This window comes from Fistularia commersonii, chromosome 17 (genome assembly GCF_037954325.1).
Source record: "Fistularia commersonii isolate RoL2024-O1a breed Wild chromosome 17, RoL_Fcom_v1.0, whole genome shotgun sequence".
NCBI lineage: Eukaryota > Metazoa > Chordata > Actinopteri > Syngnathiformes > Fistulariidae > Fistularia > Fistularia commersonii.
This window is the reverse complement of record NC_141300.1, coordinates 6,484,582-6,507,216: the sequence shown is the minus strand read 5'-3', so window position 1 is coordinate 6,507,216 and position 22,635 is coordinate 6,484,582. Positions and strand designations below refer to the sequence as shown.

The following is a 22,635-nucleotide window of genomic DNA, read 5'->3' as shown; positions in this document are numbered from 1 at the left end:
TCCATGACTTTCCCTAATCAGATGTCCCTTCTGGTGGCAGTGAAAAGCTGTAATTCAATATATTAATAGCATGAATATAGAAGGATTGTAAAAGCTCAACAGGCTATGCTAAAATCAAAATCTATTGCTTCACAGGTCTTCCGCGTACTGTTGCTGTATACTCAGTGCCTTGTGGATACTGTGTGCTGTATCGACCCTCTCAGCAGCAGATGTGATCCCAGGATGTTCACCACACTTCACTTAGGATCCAGAGATGCACTTTTCAGTCAGCCACCTGTGAAGACAGCCTTTAAAATGTCCTGAAATTGTCACGTGGCATCTCAGGACCCATTGTACCGCAAGCACTGAAGGCAACATGCATAATTCAGTGCTTATAATATATTCATAATGCGTTTCACATAGAATCATGGAAGTGAAATTTTTTAGGAAGTGCATCCTGGCATTTTCATTTGCCACAGGGTTGGTAGACTGAGCTTTCATTTGTAGCTAGGGGATCATTTCGAAGGGCTTATCATTTAAAAAAAATATTGCCTATATTTGGTAATAAAATACAATAAGTGAAGAAAAGATTATCTAAAACACAGTGGACATTTTATTATATTTAAATACATTGTAATAATTGCTCTAGGTAAAAGTTTCCTAAATTATTTTACATTTCATACAGATACTTGCAGTGTTTACAGTACCAAAACTCTGTAAATATATTTGTTTTATATATATACACAGTATGTAAATCATGATAATAACAAGTTACAAAGGGATTAATTAAGAGGTGACGTTGACAGAACAGTGAACAAGTTTCCCTTGGCCCTGCCGTCCATGTTTTATCTCCATGCCGACTCTCGGGTTGTCAGGACTGCAAGACACACAAACACAAGTGGGGATGATGATCCCTTTGTTTGGAAAAAAAAAAGTCTTACAGATACTGCACGAGAAACCTGGGCAATCGATATTTTCATACGTCTGTAAGAAACTCGAGCTAAGTCAAGCTCTGTTCCCTTAATACTTTTCTCCTAAGAGGAGTGTGTTCCATCCCTGCGTACCCGAAGAGGAGCATTTAGGGACAGAATATGATTCAGGCATGGTGCTATTCTGTCTATAGACCCAAAAGCAAGAAGTGCATGTTTAGTCCCACAAAGAAAACACACAGGATAAAGTCAGGAGACTGCACACTTCACTTTGATCTGTCAGCATAACACGGAGACGATTAAATGCTTAAGTGCTAAGAGTCTAGAAGATTGGTTGTGAGTAAAACAACAGCTTTGTCTTTTTCACTTGTCTGTTACTGAGTAAACTCGCTGTAAAGCTATGGAGGCACAGTGCGAGTGTTGACAGGTCAAAAGTGTAGTGTGACAACAGCAAAAGAACCAGACATCTCCATTCCAATGGAGGAAAAAGAAAAATAAGCATGTCTTTAACAAACCATGGCCCCCTTGGCACAACTTTTGAAATGTATCCCTTCATTCAGTACGAAGCCTTACATCGGTAGCACTGCCTCATAGCAGAATGGAAAAAAAACAGAAAGATACATTTCTTAAAAGGCGAAGGAGTCCAGGTTTCACACAAGGAGAGAACGGGACAGTGCAAAACATTTTTGCAGAGCTCTCCGTGAAAAGGCTCTTGCTCTTTGGATGTCAGACGTTACCAAGATACAAGGCATTGTACAGATACACCTCCTTACATTTAAATAGTATCCATACATAGAAGGCAAACTGAAATGACAACGCTCTCGGACTTTCCCAAGTATCGTATAAAACCGCACTACAATCAGAATGTCTTCTACAGTCATTCTCAGTGCGATCCATGTGGCAAACATTGAAACGAAGCATTCGGGAGACAATTGCTGGGTGGTGGACTGCCCTGTATTAGAGAGGGAAGTCAGTAAGAGATAGTTCACGTTGTGCGAACGTGAAACCAAGGCAGTGAGTTAGTCTGAAGACAAAGAGCGAGGAGGGGAAAAAGGAGGACATGGGAGGAGGAAGACCGGCAGAATTTAAGTATACATGCTATGTCAGAATATGGAAGGAGCAATGTGAAAGTAGCTCGAAACGACTGTTAAAAGAAGCGCAGGGGAAATCAGAGAGGAAAGTGAGGCTCAGACGAGTGGTCTTGCAATTCTGAAAGGCAAAGCATTAGGGAGCAATTGAGAAGTAGCAGGGACCTCCACCTTACAAATGCTTCCACTACCCACCAAAAAAGAAACAAAAAAAAAAAAAAAACAGCTGGGAAAGAAAAAAAACAAAGGCCGTGGGACCAGAGGACGGGCGGGAGAGCAGCAGAGCAGGATGGACTTGGGAAGCAGCGGGTCTCACACATACACACCCTCGGGGTTGAGACTGGACACCAGAGGGTTTTGCAGGTTCCGTGGATGTCCCAGGAACTGCTTTGCAGTGGGGCGCTGCAAGGATTCCACAGGGCTTCCAATGCCGCCTTGAGGGGGAAAAGAGATGTTTAGAGGATGAGCTGTCACATCGCTGACGATGAGCCACGATAAGCTGGTTCTTACTTTCGTTCCTATATCCCTCCTGCAGAAGGTGCGCCAGCTCTAACTGCTCCAGCTGCTCCTGAAGCTCTGTGCGGGAATGTGTGTGTGCTGGCAGGACACCGGTCTGTTGGATGAACTGCTGCAAGTTGCACTGCCTCAGCTCCTTATTTAGCTCCTCCAATTCGTCTTGTTTGGCCTGCGATGGAAAAAATAAAACAGAAATGGGTAAGGAGAGCAAAGGGCATTCTTTAGCTTCTTCCTCTTGCTTTGGCTTAAAATGAAGAGGTTGCAGGGTATCAACACTGGTGGCATCTGACTGGCTGGCCATGTCATCACACCATTGGTTTCCAATACAATCATTATCTTTTCTCCATAAGGGGGCAGCAGAGTCTGCAAGGCTACAATGACTGGATTCTACTTGACCGCTCTAAGGCACAGTTGGGTACGATCTCTGATCAGCAGTCCTCAGATCGCTAGGCGACTGAGAATCCTCCCCCACAGCCCAGAGGCTTGAATCTGACTTCATCAGTTTCCATCAGGTCGTCATACAAATGGGATACGGAGCTGCGCTCATTACCGGACTTGTAAAGTTTAGATGTTCTCCACTGGGATATTAGTGTCGCCGTTGTGCCCACAGATTTAAGTTTGATGTACACAAAGGGGCCAATCTGTCAGTCATAATTGACTATTCATTTGTGCTTAATCAATGTGTCTGGGAGCAGACAGCGGCGGTGTGCTCGGTATGAGAGTGTGTGTGTGTGTGTGTGAAATTGATATTGGGCTGGGGGAATCTGATGAGGTAGTTCACGCCTGCAGTTCTGCCTCCATTTACCTAATGACAGGAAAGCTCTGCTCATCACCGCCGACAGTTTAAACACTCGGCTGGTAGCCTCAGCTGATCAGCGACTGAAGAGGGATGACGATGGTAAATAGTGAATTTTACGGCGAATAGAAATCTGACTCCTCACAGGGGACCCAAGCTTCACTGGTAGCCTGCATGTGTGTTGCCAATTTTGATTTTCACATTTTTAACAATCACTCCCAAATCCATTTATGGCACATTTGAATTGTCACACTAGTTTCCAGATGAAAAAATAGCATACAGAAAACAACTGTAACTGCTGTTAGTCAATGAGTCCCACTTTCAATCATGCTTTATTTATGCTGGTACTTGAAGCTGGTACTAGGTCATCCATTTATTATGCAGTAATAAAACACTGAAAAACAAAATACCTACCATGTTACTGATGAAATAGAAATTCTCCAGCCTCGGGTTAAAATTCATCAACTTCTCAAAGTGGCTACATAAGTCTGGTTTAGATGGGAAGCCTTTTAACTCTGACAACTTTTACAGTTAAAGCGCCATCTATCAAAACCACGCAGTAAACCCCTACTGTCAAGAACTGCAACCATTTGTGACAGGTTAGATCCAACAATGCTTGAGTTTCATACAACAAATCGTTCTTCTTTAATCTCTTTTCCAAATACATAGTACAATAATATTTAGATATGGTCAGTATAACACATTCACTATTGTTTTCAAGTTTAAAACATCCATATAAAATGGCACCAGTCTCACCGACTAGACTCAAAATATACATTTGTACAGAGTTTCGGATGTGAATATCCATTTATGTTCAGGTTACATCTTGAATAATTATCTATATGCAAAAAAACATGGAAATACATGTGATAATGCAGCAAATCATCTTTTCCCCAGTATCTGATGTGTCGGCTACAGTGTTCAGGTGGGAGAGCAATAAATAGTACAGTCCAGGCACAGAAGGTTTTGCACTACATCCCCCCAAACCACTACCACCACAACATTAAGGCTGATGTGGCCTTACAACCCCTTTTCTAGTTCTGTGACCTCTCGTCTTACCTGCAGCAAAGACTCCGCCTTCTCCAGGGCCTTATCAGTCTCAGATAGCTCCTCGTCTAACTCCGAGCCGAGCTTCTCCTGGCTCAGGAGCTCTGCTTTCACAGTGTCCAGGGACTCCTCGGGCCTGTTGGTTTTCACTTCCGCCTGACTTTCCCTCTGGATTTCCTGGTCCAGCTGAGCGGAACGAACTGAGAACTCATGCAGCCTCCTTCCACAGTCATCTAACTTAGCATGGAGCTCCCCCAGCTTCCTCCTCATTCCTCGCTCCCTCGCCACCTCTGACTGTAGTTCCTCCTCCCAGTATTGCTCGTGGGCGAGCTCAGCCTGGTTCCTCCGCATCGCTTGCTCCAGAGCGTCCATCTCCTCCAGCAAGCGAGCATCTGAGACTGGCGAAGGACAAGGAGATGAGTAGGGATTGTCCCAGGTATGAGACTCCCTTGCCAGGGCTTCTAGCTGTGCTTCGATGGCCCTCAGTCTCTCCTGCTGCTGAAGAACCTTCTTAAACACCTCCTCCTTGGATGGGCCTATTGGTGGCGAGGGAGATGGTGATGGGACATGAGGGGACACTGTGCTGGGGGAAGGTGACGGCGACGCTCTCTCCTCAGGGGAGTCCCGAGGAGACCTCCTAAATTGTTTGCTTCTTGGAGAAGTGGAAGGCCCTAGGTTAAAGGTAAGAGACTTCTTAGGCTGGCAGCGTTTCGAAGCGTCTGGCTCAGGATGCTTGGGCAGTGAGAGCAGAGGAGGGGTGTCTTGTTTTGAGGCAGGTGAGTCACTACTGCTCGGGCCGGTTCGTCGCAAGAAGAACTGAACTTCACTACCATGCTGGCCTAACTTAGCTAGAGACTCCAGAGGCTTCTCTGTTGCCAATAGTTGCCTTTCTGTGTCCCTGAGACGTTGGATCAAAACGTAACGGCCGGTCTGACCTGGGGATAGAGAGAGGGAGACGGAGTTTAGGAGTGAAACAATGTAACGAAACACAAATGGTTTAGTATTTGACACCACAATTTGAGAAAGCTCTGTGGTTTTCCCCCTCGATTGAAGTAGAACAGTCAACCTAACATTTCCCAGTGACCCGATGTGAGTATTTCTAAGTGAACAAATGGCATCAGATGGATTTTGATGATGCAGATAACTCTAAATCTCTGACTGAGAGAAGAATAAAAAGACGCTGTGTAAGACTTCCAACACATAAAGATGTTCAAATAAACTGAAGTTTCCACAAGGACCTTGAAATTAGGACAAACCCTCCCTAATGACTTGGCAGGCAGCTCACTCATGGAAAGTGGAGAGTGCTAAATCTGGAGTTATGTTGCTCATGCTGCTGCTGCTGCTGCAGCGTATGGCTTGAATAAATTCGCAAGAAAGAGGAACAAGCTGATTCCAAAACGTCCCCGACAGTCCTGCAGGAAACTTCATTTAGATTGGTGGAGATGGACAGGTTTCTACTAGAAAGGACTGCTACAAATATACAATGGAATGGAGTCTTCTGTATCAGGTTCTCAGTGAAGGCCTGTGAGCCACCAAAATAAGATCCTTAAGTTACATGTCCTGCTATAAAAAAAATATTGGGATGATTCCAGAGTTTAAGGTTCTTACCTATGGCCTGCGCCAGGGCAATGACCACATCCTGGCACGACGTCTCCTCTGACAGGCCACACACCACCCGCACAACTCCGTCCACCCACACTTTGAGTTCCATCTTCAACCGAGCAGAGCAGGGTGAGGGGTGAGATGGTCTTCAAGAAGTAATCGCTTCAGCTTTCCTTGGGTCAGTTCAATGTTGCATGGCACAGGCTCTGGGGGACAAACCGCAGAGAGACACAGGTTAGAAACATGGTTAGAACACACTGACACCAAGAAGTGCAGGTTGTTTCCAACTTGGATGGGACGCACTGGCCTGCCACCCCCACTCTTACCAATGTCACTCTGGAGTAGAAACTGAAAATTTAATAAACTAATATTGACCGTGTGAAAAAAACACTGCTGAGAAAGCATCATTGACTTGTAAATAAAAAAAAACTAGGAACCGATCGGTCAGAGCGGCATAGCATTTTGTTAAGTTCCTAGTGGTTCGTTAAGCGCTCTGGCAATATCTTGTGGACCTGGGAGCATAAATGCCAATCTGTAACCCAATTAAACGCTCTGCTGCCCTCCTTCAAAGCCGTTATGATAGCTTACTGCCGAAGGGAACAGACAGGAAAAGTGGAGCAACTCAAGTGTGTCTATGTTTGGGAGTGGGTGTTTGTGTGCGTAGAAATACACAGTTAACATAGCAGGGGAGATAGGAAAAGTGCGTGTTTCTGCCCTCCCATTTGATCCTGCGCGGCAGGACCAGAGCTGGGTCCCCTAAGACTTCAGAGAGCAGATCAGCGGGTTACCTAAGACACTTTCCGGGCAGCAGGTTTAACTTTAATATCATTATGTTCAGTCCTTCTGTCTGCCTGTATTTTTACATCCGAGCTTCAAAACACGGTAATAAAATACCGCAGTGCTCATAAAAAGTGAAAATGCCTCAGGCAGAGGAAGGATTATCTATAGAACTTGGCACAGTGAATGAAACTTTTGCAGGCTAGGTGGGTAAAATACAACTCTTCACCCACAGTCACAGATGGTGTTCTCTTTCTGTCTGTCTTTCTGGTTCTCAATGGGAGGTGTTTTAATACTGAACCCCACTAACTTGCTCCGCATTCATTGGCTGGCTGTGCTCCAGTGGCTGTCTATAGAGAGCAGCCTTGAAGGAATGCACAGACAAACAGCCCGCTAGAAGAATTCCTATACGTCTTAAAAAAAAAAATGCTGTGCCACACCTCACCCCTCTCCTCTGTTGCTGACCTGGGTGTCCTGCACCGCAATTCCTCTTCAACTGTTTAGAAGCCAAACAGAGAGTCTGCTGGGGAGCAATAGCCTGTCTGATGTGGCAACAACTTAACACAGAAGAGCTCAACATGACACCTCGCACAGGGAACGATGGCACGGTTCACAGACCGAGCTTATAGAGCGGGATCGTGGGGAACAGGCACAGGGAAGGAGATCTGGGTGATTGTATACGTGGGAAATTCTTTAACACAATCTGAGTGCAGTGATGTCATCTGAGAGGAACACGGATATGAGACGGTTGTGAAAATGCAGAAAAAAATGAAACTTCAATCGGTGTTGAGGAGTCAGTATTTTTCTCTGAGATGGCACATAATGTGCTGTGTTGCAATACATGATTAAAGCTTGACTGTTGGAGCCCAGAGAGAGGAGTCAGGCAATCATTTACTTTGTTTTTTTTTTTTTTTTTTTTCCCAAGCGCACACACACACACACACACACTCACACACACACACGCAAGCATGCCAAATGCAAATGGATACATGAACATGAAGAAGCACTTGAAATCTTTAGGCCATAAGGAGAGGAGCAAAAGTGGTGATACCAAAGCAGTTGTTGCCTCTTCTGTTTATGTTGCCAAAATAGAGATTAAACTCAGTGCCTAAAAGTGTGTATGGGGGCAATGACTTCTCACCTAAGTGGATTTAAGGTAATTAACTTTTAAACACTTAGGCAGACATAACCTAAAGTTTTGTTCCGTTCAAAATTGTACTGCGGTAATCTCTTTAAAAAACAAACACAAACACAAAAGAATCTTTGACAAGAATGTCACTTTCCTATGACCCCCTCCTCACCCGTAGAATGACAGCGTCTAAATTTACTGGGGAAAAAAACACATCTGCCTCAGGTTCTCATCTATTCAGTCTCTCGCAAGAATAATGAAACCAAAAACCACACATCCTCTTTACCCGGCTCCTTTTCACTCTGCAGTTCCAGAATCCCGTGAGATCTCATTGCGGTACAGTTGGAAGAAGATACACCTTCATGCTGTTTTTGAACCTTACAATCAGACTTATGTGTCATATCATTGAGGCTGCGCTCTCAAGAAAAAATGGTTAACAATAAGTAGTTACCAAATTCATGCAAAAATTCAACACCTTGACAGTCAACATATATACCTTTCAAGAACAAGAACTGTCAAAAGTCAACATGCACGTGCTGTAAACAAACGCTGGTTTCAGACCGCAAGAGCAGCAACTTCAAACACACTCAATTGAACAAAATCATCAAAAAATTTCAACTGCATCCAAAAGGCAAGTGACACCTCTGACCCAAACACCCTAGCCTTACTTTACTACAACCCACACCCAGAGGAAAAAAAACAAAGAACCTAAAAACACCCAGATTCCCACTTATAATTGCACCATGAACCCACCCAACCAAACAACGTGTTCACGGAAGCTGTTTTTTGTCACGTTTTCTCAAGGCAAGTTGGAGGTAATTGTTTTGTTGTAGGTTCCCATCATCCACTCCCTCTTGGCTCTCTGACCGGGGAATTCACATGCAGCTACTCGAGGCTTGTTTGCTGAATTCAGTAAGAGGCCAGTCATACTGTATGATGAAAGGGATGGAAAGAGAGACAGTGCGAAATACAGACAATGTGCCAACGATAAAGGGGGAGAATAAATGTGAAGCAGTCTTGACAAATAGATAGATAAACAGACAGGGAATAGATGAGAAAATATATGCGATTGGAGCAATGTGCCCGTCCTGCTCTCACCTCTCATCAACCCTCGCCTATCCAGATAACTCACTTTGCTTCTTTCATCACCCTATCTCGTCTCTCTTCAAAAACAGCGTCCCAGCTCCTCTGTGAATTCTGCTCAGGGCACAACTTGTTACACAGCCCGGCAGACACACATGGCACGATTCAGCTTGTCCCTGTGCCACTGTGTTTGAGGAACAGCGCCCTGCTGTGAAATGACAGGCCTTTTTGGACAAGCCGTACAGGGAATCCTCCACATTGAGCTTTTTATTACCGGATGTCCACTTTGCAGCATGACTCTAGTTCTTTGAGATTTAAAAATTAAACATGTTATATCTGGCCAGCTTTGACATGGATCCCTGGGGAGACACCCACATTCCACTCAGACCCAAAATACACACACAGATGAACAAATGTTTGGACTGACTTGCTCATAAATCTATATTTTCTTTAGTAAAACCTGATAAATCTGGTGTTCATTTGGAGCACTTGGACATGCAGTAAAATACCAAACCAGACTAGAAAAATTCAAAGGAGAGTTATGAATGTACTATAGCTTCTCAATGATGGTGCCTTCAGGCTACATGTAGAGTAATAGTAGGTGTGTAACACGCGTGTGTATGCAAGTGCAGAACTCGCTAGCACAATGGTCAAGGGCTGGGCATGTATGCAATCATGTACCAGCTTGCATGTGCGGGTGTGTTTGCGAGCAGATACGCTGCTAGCGTTATCTTTATGAGCGGTTGCTCTAGCTCAGAGAACTATCTCTGTAGCAACAGGAATCCAAGAAACAATGACTGGAGTCAACAGCAGTGACTGCATCACACTCTAAATCAGAGCCATACCCCAGATTGGCAAACAAACAACAAATTTAAACACACGGCACTCGTTGTGAAAAACCCTATCGGTATACGCAGGAAAAAAAAATGAGCCGGCTTAGACTGGTTAATGTGTACATAATAGGTTAGACATTGCTTTCTGAGGACAATGAACAGTGCAGGGAGAAGCTCTAAGCTCTGTGCCACTCTGCTCCAGGTTGGCAGAGACAGAAAAACTCTCAAAGAGCCAGTAACACTCTGGCACCGAGTGGCCTGGTCTCATCTGCGCTCGTGCACAGACACCATTGTTATACGTCCGCACTGAGCAGACAATGTTCCCTCAATGTGGCCTCTGGCGTCATCTTTACTGTCGTATCTCTTGTGTCGGCATAAATAAATAAAGTTTGAAAGATAAAATTGCCATTTTTCTTCTGCGTCGCATTCTGTACTCCACTCCATCTCTTTTCCTCATCCGATGTGTTCAGCCCACCATATGAGCTTAATTTAATTGTTCAAAGACCAATGAGACTTAAAAGTAACAGCAGATGCTGGAACCAGATCATTCATGCTTTGTGCAATTAGAACTTACAGCTTTTCTGAGTAAATCTTGACGTGAATCATGAGGGTATTCCTCCGTAATCATCAAGAAATAACTTATTCCTACTTGCCAAATGGGTACAAAAATAGTCCATTTGTCTTCCCCTACCCGCGGGCCTTCTTTAAAAAAATACATTCATCCTCGAGGAACCATTAGCACCAAAATGAGTATGATTATAGAGAAGTTGGCCATAATACCCTAATGTTTTCCTTCATATTATTCAAAAAAAATCATCATTCAGATTCAAGGCTTGATCACTTTTTAGGTCACTGTTAATACATTGTGGAGCAAAAACTTGTCAAATTTCAACATAAACAACAGAATGGTAAAAAAAGATTTGCATACTTATAGCCGACGATTCACAGCCACAATGACTCTTCGATTGAGATGAAAAATTATCAGTGTGTTTCAGTATTACCGGTATATGTATACCAACGTCTCAACGTTTTTTTGTTGTTTTTTTTTCCACAACCACAACAGGACATGACAACATCTCAAACATGAAACTTTAATACCGGACTCCAAAAACTGGTGATGGCGGCTTTGACTACTTCTTTTACACAATGAATTATTTATCAAGCTCATATATTTATAAACTGAAAAAAGTCAGCCGCTTCATTTGTGGAATTAAATAGGCTAATGTCTGCACACAAGACTAGTCCCGTTTCTCAACACCTCATTCAAGAGAAACTTGCAACGATAAAACCGATAAGCCCGATCATAATTTAGCAAATACTAGAATTTCTGAAAGAAAAAGCTGGTTCCAAATCCACTGTAAACAGATGACAAATACTCTGTGGGTATGTGAGTAGGTCAAGAGGCAGTGACAGCATTCAAATCATCACAACATTCATGCATGAGTCATTATCAGCAGGACTCCAGCTGTGAGGTTGAGGAGAAGGGAGGGAGTGGGTGACTGGACATGAGGGGGGGGGGTCTTCAGAGGCATTTTACTGGAAGATACTGGTGATTTTCCATTGACATTGAGATCATTACTCTTAAGAGTATGTGACAAAACAGAAAAATAATACTCACAGCAGGACAGTTTATTTGGACAAGTTGTGTCACACGTCATCAAAACATCAGCCAGCACCGGGAGCTACCACCTCTGAACCAGCAAACTAGGTCAAATTTTTTTTTTTGCTTGGGCTTCTACGATGATATCATGTTATTTGTTAAGTAAATATGCATGTAAAACTATGCATTTCATGATTACACTAATTATGTTTTTGCATGCATGCGAATAATGTTTCTTCCTCCACATGAACGAAAGCCTGGCTTTTCTGATATACAGCTTGTTAATTAGAATCAACGAACGCACGGTTCTCTACTAAAAGGCCTTCACTGAAGCTTCAGTACACCTGATGAATAATGCATTTACTTACAGCGCATTAACATGGCAAATATTTCTCAGAACAAAATCCAAATGTTTGTGACCTACTAACTCTTTGAAAATGTCCCCAGTCCATCTGTGTCTCTTCTCTATTGACATGCTAATGATAGAGCGCGAAGAAATGAGAAACAGCGCTAATAAGCTTTAGTCGTCATACTTGCATAGGGAGATCTTCTGCTGCAGCCTTCAGCCTTCTCCATTATAATGACGGGCTCCTCCAAGTGTGAAATCTCAATGAGAGTGAATCGGTGGTTCATTAAATCAGGGGACACTTCTGCCTCCAAATCAAGGGCACTCGGAATTATAATGTTGCGAGCTCAAAATCATAGCTAAGCCGAGAAAAACATGTCCATTTTCATCCTGAACTGCAGACACCAAAAATGCTATGGAAATAAACGCTTAAATGCAAGTGAGAATTGGCGAGGTCACGGTAGGGTTCAGGATTGAATGTGATCGCTGGGAAGGTAGAACTGAGAGTCTATCCATCACCAGTGCTTGTCAGTTCCTCTACACTCACACTGTAAAAAAAAAATCAACAAGACTGTGACCTTGCGTGAAAATCAGAGAGAAGTTGGGGTGAAAAAGCAGTATAGTTGTATAACTCTTAACACAGCGGACATAGTAACAAACCTAGCACACTTTTGAATTTCACAGAGAAGGCATGAAGTACACTTCAGCAAGCATGTGGTGACAATAGTGTATATAGCTCTTGCCACAATAAAATAACAATATATTATTCATTGAAAAAAAAGACTTACTCATACCTGCCCCGGTAGTCATCATTTACTTGTTTGCATCTGACCCGGAAACCGAGCAGGGGGAAGTACATAAGAAACGAGGACTTTGTTTGCGCTGACTCATGGATCCACCCATAGTGCCAGCAGCTAATGGTGAGAATGATAATGCAGAATTGCAAATAGCCTCTGGAAGTCCAGGCAGCGCTGGCCTCCACAGAGAGCTCGGCTGTGGATGAGTGGGTTGGCTGCGTGCAGGCGTAGCCTTGCTAGCAGAGGAGTTGCTATCGCTGGGTGAGCCAGAGAAGAAGGCTGTCAAACTGCTGATGGGCACCCATGTGTAATTATATACTCCTGACCTGACTCAGCATTGCTTGCCAGGGAAGAGGGACATTGCTTTGTTCCCAGCCAAAATTACAGACACTAGATAACACACACAGCTCATATCAGCAGACAACACATGCATGTAGATGCACACTTAAAGATAGTGGGACATATTCAGCCCTCGCCGAGCCAACACAACTTATCATGGGTGCAGCAAAGACGCCAGACAGACTGACTCAACTCAAGGCCTAATGTTTAATTTGGGACGGACGTGGAAATGAACGGAAAAAGTGAAACCACGACTAGTTGGTAGATTGAAAAGGACATTATAGTTCCGCTTTTAGCAGGTGCACAAGAAGGAGATCCTGTATAACAAACGTCCTGCTGACGTGATCATACAAATCCTCAGAGAGCCTGAGCTTGGAGGCTGACCTCATGAGTAATTTAAAAGTCATTTTCACATCCGCTAATATTAATTATTTGCTCCTGGTTTTTAACCCCACCATATTTCATTTCCTCAACGCGCAATCCTCGAGTGCTGCCTAATAAAGATTTCAAAAGCTTAACAGCTGTCCCAGTCAACACAAGGGGCAGATAGAGGGTGTGATATATATAAGATAGAAAACACTAAGGTTCTACCCTGCTCTAAATGGGCTTTTTAGGGGTAGTTGGATGTTTGACCCTCCCTTTGCAGAATGATGAATGTGCAGTGTAGATGGGGTTGCAAGAACTAAAATGCTCAGGTTCCACTGAAGTACACGTGTGCCTGAATGAACGGACTTCAGTTCAGCCCTGCAGCCATGGGTTGCTGCCACTACAAGACAAAGCAGGTGCACATTCTTTAGCGGGGCTGGAATGATAATATTGCAGCAAAAATATATGACTCAAGCTAAGAGTAAACATTGATTTGTCAGCGGGATTAATGTTTATACAGGTGATAATGGAGAATTCCGGTAGTTTCCTCCCAGCACGTCGATGCACTAGCCACTACTGTGGCTAACCACTGTGTTTCTTTTGATTCAACTTCAGCTCTCTGAGCCTGGGTTACTGACTGTAACATTTTTTGTGCACTTGCCAGGAACTCTAAGAAAACCACAGGCTCTAAAGAATAAAATCTTACTCCAATGCTAAGGTTAGTCTGACATGCACATCTCCTCTCACACCCAGATAATATTTACCTTGGGAGTTCCAGCATACCTGGCCTTTGGAATGAGGGATACAAAGACAAGACAAGTTTGCAGACCTGTAGTTACCCTTTCACATAACGACACAAAACGCAGCTTTAGATGAGATATGGTGCTTCCGTTATCACTTAAGTGATTTAATTCGACCGTGCGGACATAAGGTAAAGTCTGGACGGTTGTAAACAGACAAGCACTGCGGAATGTAAAATATGTTACAGAATAACATATTCATGTGTTTCGATGATAAGTGTTTTGTGTGTTTTTAGCCATTTTAAATGACAATTTTCATCATGAAGAGAGGCCTTACGGTTGTATTCTAGTGTAAATAATGAGGTTCCATCTGGAACCGCAGATCCCCGCCGGACAGATGCAAATGTGCTCCTTAGGTTAATGGGTTTTTCCTTGGTTTGCTCAACACCCAACAAACATTTCGGGAAAGTTTCATAGTTGTTTTGTGTAATCCACGGTGTAATATATTTAAGATAATTAAAACACAACCGGCTAAAAAAGATTCACATAAATGAATTAATTAAAACTGAAAACGCATTGGAAGAAATAAATGGAGTCACTGTTTATCTCTTCTGGAAACAGAGATATGAGAGATAGACGAAACCGATAGAGCAATTAGTTAAATGTCACTGTGACAATCAAAAGAATGTGGAGATGTGGAGTTTGAATAGTAAAAAAAATCTTCTATGAAAAAAAATTACAACTCCAACCAGTCAGTTTAACCTTTCAGAACAAAGTGGTTTTCAAATCCCAGAGCTTTGCCACTACTGAAAACACTGACATCTGATACCCAACTCGAATGTATGCATTTAAAATACTCTGAAAGTAAAGGGTGGGATGTTTGTGTTGCATTTGGATCAGAAGGCTTAGGGTGGGCCCCTCTATAAGCCTGATTTATGGTTTGATCTAGAGGTGTCACACACAACTCTCTCTCCCTGTCATTACTCAGGGGAGGAGTAACGATCACTTGTATGAAAGCAGCGTGTGTGTGTGTTCGGGAGGGTAAGAAACAGGGTGTAGGAAAGGTACAGTGCAGATTTATAGCGAATTCCCAGTATTAAGGAATACTTTAAAAAGAGTCACAGGTGCTTCTTCACTTAGGAACACATCGCTCTTTCCTCTGCCTCAGGATCACCAAGGTGACGTTTGGCATGGATACAAATGTACACACGGAGCTTAATGGTGACAAGACCGCTCTTGCGGAGTTAACACTTTACAGATAAGTCAGCTTTCCCAAGGGAACGAAAAAAAGAGCAAGGAGGCGGGGGAGGAGTGAGAAAAAAGGAGGCTGGACGGCAAAAAGATGAGTGTTTGTTAAAGGGGAAAATATTCAACAGTGCTCAAACCAAAATGTCTGAGATATGCCAAATCGAAATGGATCAAAGTTACAACGTTTGTTGTTGCCACATTACTCTAATGAGAGTACTCCATGAGAGATAACAATTTGTGCCACTCACTTGATGAAAAAGCACGGTTTGTTTTACCGAGTGTACATTTTTGTTGTGTAGAACAGTAATCCCCAATCTTTATTTTAACAGGGACCATTTTTAGCCGGAAAATGTTTCCATGGCCCAATTAGAGGCGTGGGGGTTAAAATAACTAAAACTTAATCTTAATCTTAAAAAACAGTATTTAATCCAAATACAATGTTTACAATTTACATGAGGCAATTCCAATATTAAGTGAGGCAGTAAGGCAAGGGCGGAAACAGTCGTTTTTCAAAATAAGTTCCAGAATAACTATAATTTGTACCAGGAAATATTTTCTCTGCGGATCGGTACCTAATGATCCGTGGACCGGTTCTGGTACCGGAGACCAGAGGTTGGGGACCGCTGGGGTAGAATCTCAAGCTTGTCTTAGGGATTGGTCAATATTAAAGAGTTAAGGGAGGTCTGAAGCAAAGTATCCCAGCAACCCCTAAACTTGCATTTTTGGAACAGGGCCCGGCTCTCTGTCTAACATGACTGCTTAAGCCACTAAAAAAAGCGGGGAACATGTCAGTGAATGTACGGCTTATCCGTCCATCTCTATAGATGAAAAAATGCATGTGCTTTGGTCTCTGTGCGACGGGGCGTTGGGAATCATGCTAGTCTGGGTGAAACACTCTCAAACAAAGACACACAGTTTTTCACGGGACAGACTGATCTCAAACTGCCTCTGATCTGCAAAGTAAAAGATGGACCGGATGAATCTCCAAGCATGTTTGAAGACTTCCTGAGCTGCCTGATAAATCATCAAAAATCTTTCAAGACCTAAAAGCTACAACCTGTCTATTAGGGTCTTTTTCTTTCCTGTGTATAATAGTTACACATCACTCAAAGTGAGCAGCGTGTATTAGGCTAATTCCTAGGGGCCCGTGACCGCCTGTGCACCATTTCTCAGCTGAAAAATGCCAGATGCTCCAGTAAAACACTGAGCACCGGGGAGCAATTTAGAAGCGTGACATTTTTTCACACGACTTTTCGGTTGCTTTAACACAACATTAGTGAGGATGTAAAATTTTTTTGCGTACACTGAGCAACATCCTCAGCTCTTTGGCACAGCAAAATCCCTTACTGTCTATGCGTGAAATAAAGCTAAAACCCTCTGATCTGATTGATTGCATAAGATTTTTTTGTGCATCAAGTAATTTTTATTCTTGAGAAAGATTTGATTTTTTTCTAAAGAATCCAACTGCACTCATCTGTGTTCAGTGACATGTCCAACATTGGGCTCCTCAAGAGTGAGGTACTGGGCTGTCAAACACACCTGCCCCTGTCCTTTTGGCTGATTTAGTATTTTCAAGTCCTAAAGCAGACATTTTCTTTCTCGCTGGCGTCTTGACCGCCCCCGCCGCCCTGTCCTGGGCCCTTGATTGAGGCGCCAAGTTATTTACTGCCAAGAGAGCTCTGTGTGCAGAGGGTAAACACGGCATGGCTGGTTGAACAAGGGAGCAACCTGCAGCTCACACGCACTCATACGCGATTGCATACGCACACACACACACACACACACACACACACACACGCATATACACACGGCATACCCAGGACATACACAGTCATGCACAAACAGTCACATGAGCATCCCCAAGGGTTGGCAGGGATGTTTATTGTGCTACAATCACCAGACAGCGTAAGAGTAGAGTCATAGACAGAAAGACAAACAGACGAGGCCATCCATAACCCCCCCAAAACTGTGACCTGCCTGTCTGATTGAGCAGTGAGAACACAAAAGGAGATTTAAGGCTGTGGTTCGGTGATGTGAGACAGCAAACATCCATGGAGTCATGAGGGCACAAGTAAGTTCACCCAGACAGCATTCACTCTGAGGGACTTCACGGTGAGCTGGGCTCACTTGGGAACGTGTCCTGAGGTAGTAAGAGCTCTGAAATGTCATTCTTAAGAGAAGATGGTTCAGTCAAACCTCTGACCTGCGCACGCCTGACAAATGGAAAGGGATGAGGAGTGAGGATTTGTAACGTACGAGAAAGTACAGTTACTTTAAATAAATGTCTAATTATCTATATAGATTCCCGGCGATTTATGCTGTACATCTTTTCGACAAGGCTCTTGTCACTCCCATTTTGACAGAATTTGTGTAGCCACATGTCACCAGGGTTATATAACACATTTCTGGACGAGTCCTCTCATGGATGAAAACGACATCCTGAGGCTTCTGTAACAATTCCTGAGCACTGGATGATTTATTGGCTTCTCACTCTGCCTCCTGGTGGACTGCCTGACTGTCTTTAAGCATCAATAATGTTAAACCCCTTTGCATGAGCGAAGACAGAAGTTGAGGAAGTGGGTTGACGAGCAGGGTTTAAGGTTTAGGGTTTTATGCAGCTCAAAAGTCCAAATGAAATTTTTCAGCACATATCTTAGATGTCCGTTTCTGAGACGGCACAAACCAGACATTATGCTGCTTTGTCGTGTATGACAGTTGAAGACCTTGACTTTAATTGAAATACTGAACATTTAATGGAAAATAAAACCAAATACGTGGTGAATATGAGAGCGCAAACAAGTGATAACATTGTTACATGATGTAAAACATGATACAAGGAAGGCCACTATCAATTGTGGTCTGTGGTCCAGATTGGATGACTGGACTGAGAATACATTGGATGATAAACACAGCAGGTCAAGTAAATTTAGTCAAAATTATATTCACTGGAGGGACAAACACTATTTTTCGTGATGAGCAACTATTTGGCTGAGGATACAAAGAAGAGGGCACAGAGAATAGGGTTAGATGGAGGAGTTTGATTCGCTGTGGCGACCCCTGAAGGGAGTATTTGGCAAGTATTTGGCAGATGGCGTGAATTTAACTAATATTCTACAGTGTGTGAGTGCATGTGAGTGTATCAGATCAAATTGAATGCAGACAGCTGTGAATGGTATTAGAAGGGATTTCTTTTAATGAGAAATGCATGTAAAAGCCAGCCAGTGATACAAACTCCTCCTAAATCTTCTGCATTACTGTGTTCTGTTCACTGTCTTTTAATTCAAAGTAAAATAAGCATGTCATCAAGCTGCAATATTTGTGTATTATTTCATAAGCCCCCAGTTTTGACACTTAATTTCCATGGCAGGTACTGTATACTTGACCATTTTAGCAGTTTCTGCTACAATCCCAATGAAGACAAAAACAAGCAGAATGCTGTGCACCTGGCAACAAGCCATTCCCTCGGGGCTCTATTTCTCAAACTGCTCTCTGGAATCAGACTTGAAACACTTTTTTTCAGAGTTATTTTTTTCTTTCTTTTTACAGCACACAAAAATGTGTTTTCAGGTGTTCGTAAAAGTTCCAACTCTTGAGATCTAAAAGCAGAACCGCAGTGAAATTCTTTCTCCAAATCCCCCCTCCTTCCTCTCTGTAATTACAGCCTTCCAGCTGACAAACTAAAGGTTTGCTGTGTTTGTGTTTGCTTCCTCGGACACAACAGGTGAAGTGGGGCTTAAATATGCTGGGCCGGCAGCCAGTCTCTTAGTGGTTCCATGAGCCAAGCACAGATTGCCAATCCGGGTACAGGAAGTCTCCGGGGAAATCGAAACTCCTCGTTTATTTTTTTCTTATTTACCACATTGGAATTATTAATTGATATGAAGATATCTAATTGTCTTTGTGGGCCGAGTGCAGCATTCTACTGGAAGACAGAATTATGCACAGTAGTACAGCATAGTAAACTTGGCAAGGGTGATTTATTTATAGGCAAGCAGATGATTTAATAAATTGAAAAGCGGGTTGACTTTGGATTGGAAACAGGTGTGACAGAGGATGAGGGAGACAGGCGTGAGGGATGCGAATGCAACGCAAGGAGGATTTTGGATCAATCTTTTATCACTGCAGTGTGCTTCCCTCCCTAATGGATCCGAAGTGAGCGCAGCGCTAGCTTCCATCCCATTGCACGAGCAAGAGGGAGGACACACGGAAAGAGTAAGGAAGAGACGAAGACCGAGCAATATAGTGGGACAGACATCTACGGAGCGGGAGAGGGAGATGAAGAGAGAGAGAGACGGAGGGAGAAAGTAGTTCAAACTACCGACCCAAAAAATGATTACAGCCCCAAAACATGCAAACATGTTATTTCGCTGACATGTCATGGCATTTACAATTACCTCTGGCTCTGAGCGCATCTGCGGGAGTTGGGAGACACTCCTGACACAGGCAGCCAGAAATGAAGTCACTTCACAGCATGAAGGATTGCTTTGAAGAAGAAAAAACAATCTCCAAGGAGAATCCCAAGAAATGTGACTGTGACTGGACGGCCTTGCGTTCCCCGCCAGGAGAGCTGAATGAGAGACAGCCCTGATTATAGAAACAGAGACGGGCAGACTATCCTGCTCCAAATGAGGACAGGAGTCTAAATATTTGGGTGGTAAGAGGACAGTAAAATAAAGATTGCAAAGAACGAGGCATTGCATTTCTTTGAAACTGGCTCATCCATATGATAGAAAATAAGGAATGTTTTGGCAGCGATGGATACACAAAGGGGGAGAGAAGAGGTTATTACTAGACACGGCTGAGAATCAGTGAAAATCACCGATACGGCGACCTAAAGGTCAACTATGTTTGGTAAATTTTAACAATGGTAATTGAAAAGGACAATAACAGCATACATAGCTACACTTAATAACTTGCAGCCTGGGATGATGATGTGCTTAGGTGGAATTTGCCCTTTTGAATCATTTCCTTAAAAAAAAAAAACAAAATCATCCCGTATGCTGACGTTATCGCTCTGGAACGGAGTTCTCAGTGTGAGACTCAACAGAGATAGCATGTGAAGTATTACTGTAACTCCCACAGTCAGTCAGGAAAAAAAATAATCACCTCCCCTGGGGAGGGAGGTTTTCCAATCAATGTCTCTGATTGGATAACAAATACAGCCCGCTAATGAGTTCCTCCGTCTGACACACGGCATACTGAGAAACGTTAAATGAGATACACACCGTGTATGATGATGAGTCAACGCTTAAATAACCTGTGTGGTTTGGTACATTGGTTTTGCATGATGTTTTAATTTGACTTGTGTAGCATGTTGACAGCTTGAAACCCTTGGCGAGTGAAATGAACTCTGCCCGCGCCTCTCCATAAATGAATCTTTAATTCTTAGAGATAAACGGAGCAGCCTGACTCGTGCAATAGGTTTCCTGCACTCGCCTCTCGGTTCTTCTTGCAAATGTTTTCTTGGGAACACACACATGCAGACACAAGGAGACTGTGTCTCACGCATGTGCTGATCCATAAACAAAAATCCACATAAATGGCTTAAAAACAAAAGCACCAAACAGGTTTGAGTCCTTTTGTTTCACACCCAGGTAGTGGATCAAGTATCAACCACATCTCAGTATCCCCCCCCACCCCTCTAACCCCAATCCACCCCCTCCCCCCGGAAGAAATAAAATTCTATTAGTTTCAGTGTCATATGAAAAATGCACACATGAGCTCACACTTATAAATAATATCCCAAACAAAGGGTGAAGCAAGACCCTAGGCTGAACACCTGACTTGGGACAAACTTCTCTCCCACTAGAATTCAGATGAGAAAGGACAGATTTAAACAATCCCAAGGTAATCCTTGTACTCACCCCGGAGGTGGACCTCGGCTTATTTTTCGGTCCTGTAAACGCGGATGGGTCTGTTATAATTCTCGCCACTTCTCCGGCTAACTGAGGGAAATCCTTCTGACAGAGCAGCAGAGCCGGTTCAGCTGTTGGTGTGGAAGCTATGCACTGTTTGGGTACGTGTGTGCGTCTGTGTGTGTGAGGAGCGTTTGAGTCCGGCGGAGGTCACTGGCAATCAGACGTGGTCACGGTGAGATCTGAAGGATGTCGCGACTTCCCCTCCTTCGTGCCGTCTCCTCGCTGGCTGCCTCAGGAATGCACTTCTCCTGGGTGTCCTCACCACAGCCAAGATCTGAGGGACTGCAAGTTTCCTCTTGCTCTCTATCGCTCTCACTCTCTTTCTCTCTCTCTTTCTCGCTCTATCCACAGCCCTCCTCCTACTCTCTCTCACCCACACAGAAACACACCCTATCAGTCATTCCTCTCTCTTTTTTCCCCACCCTTCCTTGCTGTGCTGACAGATCAGGTACCTCCCCCTTTCTCAGGTAGTTTGACGACGCTTGTTTGCCTCGGTGTTGTTCTCGCTTGCTATCGGTTTTCTAAGAGAATGTTTTCTGTGTTCTGTAGTCTTTAGTCAAGGGCATGAGAGAAATCTGGGATAAGATCAGAGGAAACAACGATCTCTTTGCAGGCAGATGTGTCTTCTATGACCCGGGGCGTTAGACATCTGAGCCTGCCTCCAGTCACATGAACAGCTGATTATACAAATGAGTCTGTCAGGTGATTTTCTCTTCCTTTTCCTGGAATGAGGTCATAGTTCGGCAGACCAGGTGCAGTATTTTTTGTGCGTTTGTCTGCTTTTGAGTTCAATAACACTCTGCGGGTTATGAAGAGAACGATGCAACCTAAATCGGACCACACGGCCCCACTTGGGGAAACCTGCATTGAAGACTGCTGTTAATTATTGAGACAAAATACTAAATGTTAGATTGCCACAACTCCCTCCCTCTCACAAATGGAACATGGTCAAGCTTCACCTGCAGGTCAGGCTGAATGTTTTGGATCTGAAGAATTGGCTGGTCGGTTCTGTACAAAAGCCTTTCAAACTTTACGATTTGATCCAAACAAGGTGGAAACTGATATTTTATGACAAGACAGTATTCATTTACAAGCAGATAACAGTTTCAATGGACAACAACTAGCAGGGAACTGGACTTTTTTTTAAATAAAAACAAAAGTTTCCTGCGAAGTTTATGTCCACTTTTTTCTGAATTCATTGTTTCCTCATTACTAAAGGCACATATTTGAATTACTGTTCTAATTATTTATTTTTCATCACTGGCCAAACAAGGAACCAATGCCAATACATCTGTAATAATCTAATCTCCAGTTTGAATTTCAACCCAAATTCGAGACCTCCTTCTGGCAAATGTATTATAGAAATACTTTCTCTGACTCTCAGGCCAGCTCCTGTTACCCTCATTTGTTTGTTCATTTTCCTGGTGTGAACTTTTCAACAAAAACACCAAACACTACTTGTACCAGGGCTTCTCCAATTTCTCTGACAAAAATGTCCAGAG

At 43.3% G+C, this 22,635-nt stretch overlaps 1 protein-coding gene across 1 annotated transcript; it reads right to left on the bottom strand.

The window, feature by feature from the left end:
- Window positions 1-573: 573 nt before the first annotated feature.
- On the bottom strand, window positions 574-21,503 carry rassf7a (Ras association domain family member 7a). The gene is made up of 6 exons (XM_086163046.1): window positions 21,080-21,503; window positions 5,964-6,163; window positions 4,368-5,290; window positions 2,507-2,681; window positions 2,323-2,430; window positions 574-856 (listed from the first exon to the last, which is right to left on the bottom strand). The coding sequence occupies exons 2-6, from the start codon at window positions 6,064-6,066 to the stop codon at window positions 825-827; spliced, it is 1,341 nt and encodes a 446-aa protein (XP_086019172.1). The 5' UTR covers window positions 6,067-6,163; window positions 21,080-21,503; the 3' UTR covers window positions 574-824.
- Window positions 21,504-22,635: the final 1,132 nt, after the last annotated feature.